Here is a 6,722-nt window from a genome sequence, read left to right on the forward strand (position 1 = left end):
TAATAATAAAAGTTAACAAATATTTGCAAACGGAAGGAGTAAAGCCACTGGCTCAACAAGGATGCCTTCAAGATCAGCTGGGCTTTTCAGTAGGATGATCAGCGTCTCTCTGCCTTTACTGTCATCTACTACACTATTCAGTCTGCAGGTATCGATTCTGAGCACCAGTGCATCACATAGGTTGTCACTGCAAGCTCTCCAATAGTACGTCCATCCAAGCGCCATCATTTCCAAGGAAAAGTTTCATGGAGAAACAAAAGGCGTACATTCGCTGTCAGCACTTTAACACCACATGATTGGAACTGATCGAAGATGGCTACAGCTAACAAACTGACAACCGGCCAGGAAGGAACCCACATGCACGATGTCCCAGGCCTACCAGGTACCAGCACAGAATCAGTTTGGCCGCACTATTTTGTTGTTCACCACAGTGTGATTGTTTGAAAGATTCATTCTAGCGCTTGATCACCAGCAGAAACTACCAGCTCAAGCTTCTGATAGACTGGTAATCCTGACCATAAACTTTAATAGCCAAACCGAACAGACAGATAGGTTTTACATTTTGTACGCACGAAAGAGAAACCAGATACAGTTCAAGTTTCCGAAACGCTACTATCCCCTGAGCACCCTGATGCAATCCGGCAAAGGAAAGGAAAAAAAAGGAATACATAACAACTGATGCGCAGCAGGTATGGAAAAGCTAGAGGTTCTGAGAAGCAAATTAGTAGATTAATTAGGCCATAAAACTGGAATCGTTCAGATTAACTTCCTATCTTGTGTACCATGTGTCTTTCTTCTCACAAAATCTGTGGAGTCTAGCACATTCTTCAGCCATTGAGTTCTGTCATCTGGAGTAGTTTCCTCATGCTGATGAGAGGAGCATGTGTTTTCATCTTTCAGGAGGGATTGCAGCAGCAGCCATGCCTTTCTGATTGGATATGGCCGAAGCAACAGAAACTGGCATCAGGCAGAGGCCCTTGTTCTGAAGGTACTGCATTGCACTGGTGATACTTGTTTCCATCAGCTTCACAACCTCTTGCTCAAAAGCCAAGGTATCTTCCGATTCATATACGTTCAGCAGTCCTTGTGCAGTGGTTGGATCTGACAGAGGCTGACCGCTACAGCCCTACATGAATTGTGACAGTGTATCAAGTACATGAGCAAATTCGTCAGCGCATGGATATCAGTACATTGAGGTGAATTGTAGGCAACTCAATGAAAAATCAAGAAGTAAATCTATATCAAATGCAACTCATTGGGAACTGGTAGAAAACACAAGATTTGGCACCTCAGTTTGAGATTCTGTGAGACCGGGAAGAACTGCTCCGGGAGCTCCTAGCCTGCTCATGCTCAAGACCTGAAACCAAGTAATCGGGAATGTTAATCATCTGGCGAAGCTACCTGTACTTATTTCAAAAAAAAAAAAATTACAGCCATACCTTGACCTGAAGCTGAAGAAATTTCACATAATCAATTATTTCATCCAGCATTGATGCCTTGTCTGCCTGCTCACATAAAAATATTTTTCACACCATGTTATTCAAGAGTTATTTTTAAACAAAATCAATCTCGTTAAAGAAAGGTAAAACTGCTGTATTCTTTGGTATGATACTTTGGCTGTCTTAAACCAGCCTGCATCAACAGTAAGGGGGTGTTTGGAAGAGTGGTATTTCCTTGGAATGTATAGCATTTAGTTCAAATTTGAACTAGGTCCAAAAACTTTCCAATGAAATACTTCTAATCCAAACAGGCCCTAAACCTCCATCTCTTTAAAACAGTACCACACTGGAACTGAACCAATGGCAAAACATGTAATGACTATAGTTGGCCCCAACTGATCAAGCACTCAGTCCACTATATTTGTAGAGTTGAAGACTGCAAATTATGTACTCCAAAAAGGACCTAAATTAATAATTGCTTGCTTATATTGTCTCACCAGGTAGATTCCAAACCATAATTCAGAACACATGTTCTTATAACATACAAGTAACAAAGCTTTGATTATTAGCTAGAGATCAATTCTAATAATCATGATTATGGTTGCAATCTGAAAATGCACGGGACAAGTTAAATAAAAACATAAAAGGTACCTTATTGGAATTTGGGACAAGGTCTTGCAGATGTTTCATCCTATCTGAAATTTTTTCTCTGCGAAGCTGCAGCACAATAGGAAATTGCAGTTAAATTTTATGCTACAGACAGATAGCAAAACAAAAAATTCAAAAAGATTATGCAACCGTTGAACTTGTTCTAAAGTGGACTGATCTCATTAATAAAAACTCACCCGTTCAGCAATACTATGAGGATCAGTTGCCTGTCCACGACGAGCCCTTGCTCGTGGCTTCACGCCGACACCATTTCCATTAGCTGAATCTGATTCGGTTTGTACATCAGAAGGATGGCTAACAGTAACAGGACACTCACTTTTATTTTCATTGGTCCACGATGGCATCTAAACATTGGCACACAAGAAACCCATTTCAAAAATCTGATGAAAGACATCATAAAAGGAACACAGCGAACGAGCACAAATGTATTTTTTAAGAGAAAAAGCAGAAACCTTTGGAGTAATCAGCGCTCCTTGTGTTGCGGTAACTGCCATCTGGTTACGAGCAATGAAAGTAGGAATAGGAACATTACACATTGCATTTTGCTCCTGCAGAATGGAAGTTGAGTTACTGGTACAGTCTAAATGAATAGTAAGATGCAGTTGCAGATATTGTTGTGACACTGCTTGAAAATAAAACCTGCTTCTGAGTCTTGAAACCACCGGCAGCTAGGTTTGTTTCCTGGACAGTAGCAAATGAAGGGAGCCTATCACTGATAAACTCTTTGCTATCCTGTGTTAAAACAAGAACCAAAATTGATTGAATGAAGTAGATAGAGTAGCAGCTATCTCTGTAGTTTTTTTTTTTTTTTTGGAGGAAAAAGCTGTCTATGTAGTGAGCGTTACATGTAGTGATGCCAAGGCAGCATTGTCAAATACTGAGATATTCGCATTTGGACGGCTTGTTTTGTTCAACATAACATCATTATGTGCCCCTTCAAAGCTGAAAGCTTCTAGATTTACTGGTTCCATGAATGAAGAACCATTTTCGAATGAGGAACACAAAGTCGAAGCTGAAGAAACAGCATGTACATCTGTGAGAAAAGCAGAAGCTTCACTGCCATTACTATCAATTGAACTGGATAAGGTATGAGGCAGTTCTGCGAGGCCAGGGGTATCCAATTGCAGCTGAAATATTCCAGGTGTTGAATTGCCCTGAAGCACCCCTGGGGACACTAAATTACTCTGCCGATTGATATTGCTCTGCAGTTGTTGAAGCTCCAGAAAACTGTTAGGAAGCTTATCCTTAGATAGATACTCACCAGATAATAGATCAGACTGGGTCTTGTATGGCAAGCATCCATCTGAGAGCATAGTGGAGTTATGTTCATGCTCGCTGAATTTTAAATTGTGATCTGATCTAGCTCTCATGAAATAGCTTGAAGGTGGCATGCTTCCTTCTCCTGCATATGATTCTACTGAAGCATCAGCAAAACTATAGCTCTCAGAAGCAGAATTGCCAGGCCATGATGATAAGTAGGAACCAGAAGAGTTGTCCATTTTAACCCCCAAAAATGTCACTCACAACCTCTGCCCAACAGGGTTAAAATTTTAAAAAGAGTGGCTTCTCGAAACAAAAAGTGTCCACAGCTGATAATTTGGTAATACCTGCATTCAAAGAGAAAACCAGTTAATTTTGAAGACAAAATCGATGACCAGAATGTTTCCTTTTGTACCAAGACAGCACAATTATGATGCCAAAAGAACATTATTAATGGATGCGCCCCTCAGAAGAAACCTTATGCAGCAAAGAACAGCTGTCAGCTATTCATAGATTGCATGCATGGACCAATAACGCAAAGATATAATCAAATGAAAAGAGATGATATCTAATATAAGATTGCTGTGTGAAGTTAGGGGCCTTGAAGAAACATATTTTGGGCACACGCGTTAACCGCTTCAGTAAGCAGTATTAAAATATGCCTGGATGATTTGAATCCCTATTGTTTACTGCATGTAGTTGACAAAAGCTCCTCAGGATGCATCATCATATATAGTCTAGTATAGAAACTTTCTATGGAGGGGGGAACTGAATTATTCAATAATTTGAATTGTTCCCTTACAAATTGCCAAGTTGTGATGGGCAGTTGAATGTTGAATCAAGCATCTCCTTTATATAACTACAGATCACAGTAAAATATCAAAGCTACAGATAGAACAGAAGCTTCCGCTCTGTATTATAAACAAAATTTATATGACAATTGAAAGCATAACTGCAGTCCTAAGTTCACCAATCATGTTAAATAAATGATACTTCTTTGATCACAGTGCCAAGTGAACATAACTTTCCAGCTCTACTCTACAGCCAATTCAGTACTGATTCTCTTCAAACAAAGTGGCAACTGATTCAGACATTCACTCATAAAAAAAAAACCCAGATTAATTAAAACTGTTATCTTCCATTTTGTTACTTCCCACTGGCACAGCTGAATATACACGAGCTTAAACTATAATTAAACCCACTGAATATTTCCCTCTCTTTGAAGCAAGATGATGATTGTCTAAGCCGACTTATGCTACCACCAATTGCTCAAATGGTACTTCACATTTCTGCTAGATACTTATACAGTCTCTTTTCTCGTCTAAGCAGTAGTCAGAAAAGCTAAACCAGAACAATAATTATAACAACTAAACTTCCACAATCATTTCTCTCTAACACTACAATAACACTTTGAAGTCCCCGAATTTGCACCATAAAACTCATAACTAGGCTATCAAGAACCAAGAAAATCAAAAGAGGTAACATCATTTTTTTCTGCATTTCCGAGTTCTGACAAGCGAGAAACAGAATTTTTGTCAACCAATAAACCAAGACAACAAACAAGAGCTGCCGATCATATGCGCTCTACAGCTAAGCTGATTATAGACCAAGAAATCGCTTCTTCCTTTTTAGTTCCGTTCCTTTTATCCCTCCAGAATGTATAAGATACAAATTAGGCAGATAAATACAAGTTATGAACAAGAAGATAAAATTTCACATAGGGAATGCAATCACCCGTATTCATGTATGAAATTTTCGAAACAAAGAAAACGAAGCACGATCCAAACATTACACTCGCATCAATCAAGCTCACACGATCGTCCATCTGGACCATCTCTGGACATTGTTGTTGCTCCTTTGCCACACAACTAAACCCCACCAAGACACGCTAAAGCGGGGAAAGAGATCGAACAAGGAACCCATATCCTCTGAAACAAAAGCATGCAACAAGGTTACACTGAAAGGTAAAGGGGGGAACCAAGCTGAGAACTTACCAGGGAGGCGGAGATTGAACACAGAGACGGCGAGAGAGGTGAGTGCAGTAGCGAAGCTGTCGGCGCGGGGACTGGAGAAGGGGAAGGAGAGAACGGAGGTGACTGAGGTGAGGGGCGGAGAGGAAAAGACGCGTGGGACTGCTGATGCTCAGCTCAGCCAGGGGAGGGGTGCAGCGCAGCGCTAGCAGGAGAGCCACAGCATGACAGCAGTTGGTGCTGCCCTTTTTGTTTATTAGTACCCCTGTTTTTCTTTATTTCTGTTGGCCTCTGTTGGATTTGTGTCGGATGGATGGATTGGGTGGAACCGAACATTTGACAAAATGCTGTTTTTCTTGTAGAGGAATACCTTTTTTGTTTATTTTGTTATTGCAGTAGTTTTGTTCTTTAAAATGTTGGGACAGTTTATTGAAGCACGTCTTTTCTATAATCTCAATCTTTAACTAATGTCATACAACAATGGATAAAATCTAATAAGAAATAATCGTATGCATGTCGACGAGATATACAAGAGCGATATTGTTCTGCCGTTGTAGTAGAGGAGACCGGGTGTGACATCTGTTATTAGTTATCTTTCCATGCTATACATTATTATACTCTACGCTCTATTCTCATGTACTGTATCTAACTTCTTGTTTGCAAAACCTAATAGTTAACATTTAGCAAGCCTTAGAGCTCATATGCTTTTACCATTTCTTCCACGATACGCATGAAAGCCTTATGTCTCCGGTCTTGCAGATGGGGACAGGTTTCTTCTAAAGCTATGTTCCTACACCTTGTCCAGGCTTCACTTCGGGGAGGGTAAACACTTTTTTTTGGCCTTTGAGCGCGGTGGATAAACAAAATTAACGAGCCAGACCGAGGGCTGAAATGTGATAGTCGAGCTGATGATTTCTTTTTTTTTCAGAGTGAGTTGACGAGTGCTGACCAGGTTGGGTCGTGCGGTCGCTCGCTGTGCAGGTGAGCATCCCCGTGGGCTCACATTTGGCCGCCAGCACCTACTGGGATGTCGCGAGTGACCTACGGTACGACGACGCTAATCATTTGTTGGGTTGTTCGTTCACGTCCCAAAAAAAAACCACCAAATGTTCCATCATCAGTCTCTAATCCACTCAACCCGTGAGTTGATCAGGGCGTCTCCGAGACCTAATCTTTACACGCGTTGGGCTCGCATTGGCCATGACCTGGCATAACGGCGACGGGCGCCGTTTGACGCGCGCCAATCCCACGCGCACGCGGCTTTGGACTCTGGAGCGCTTGCTCTGCGCCAGTCTGCGTCGACCCAGCTGGCTATCATTTTTTTTTGTTTTTTAACGAACGGCACGACGCATATAAAACACTGGTTAGTTCTCATATTTATTTT

At 41.1% G+C, this 6,722-nt stretch overlaps 1 protein-coding gene across 1 annotated transcript; it reads right to left on the reverse strand.

Annotated features, from left to right (window-relative positions):
* Positions 1-498: 498 nt before the first annotated feature.
* Positions 499-5,562, reverse strand: LOC133926413 (uncharacterized). Its single transcript, XM_062372347.1, has 9 exons — positions 5,363-5,562; positions 2,954-3,715; positions 2,748-2,840; positions 2,561-2,656; positions 2,285-2,452; positions 2,091-2,156; positions 1,440-1,505; positions 1,289-1,357; positions 499-1,126 (listed from the first exon to the last, which is right to left on the reverse strand). The coding sequence occupies exons 2-9, from the start codon at positions 3,605-3,607 to the stop codon at positions 890-892; spliced, it is 1,449 nt and encodes a 482-aa protein (XP_062228331.1). The 5' UTR covers positions 3,608-3,715; positions 5,363-5,562; the 3' UTR covers positions 499-889.
* Positions 5,563-6,722: the final 1,160 nt, after the last annotated feature.

Source organism: Phragmites australis, chromosome 8 (genome assembly GCF_958298935.1).
Source record: "Phragmites australis chromosome 8, lpPhrAust1.1, whole genome shotgun sequence".
Lineage (NCBI taxonomy): Eukaryota > Viridiplantae > Streptophyta > Magnoliopsida > Poales > Poaceae > Phragmites > Phragmites australis.

Excerpts from the sequence above, each read along its gene's own strand:
- LOC133926413 (XM_062372347.1), bottom strand. The coding sequence starts at position 3,607 with ATGGACAACTCTTCTGGTTCCTACTTATCATCATGGCCTGGCAATTCT. Across the intron at positions 2,841-2,953 it reads CTGCCTTGGCATCACTACAT|GATAGCAAAGAGTTTATCAG; the intron begins GTAACGCTCACT and ends GTTTTAACACAG. Across the intron at positions 2,453-2,560 it reads GAGCGCTGATTACTCCAAAG|ATGCCATCGTGGACCAATGA; the intron begins GTTTCTGCTTTT and ends GCCAATGTTTAG.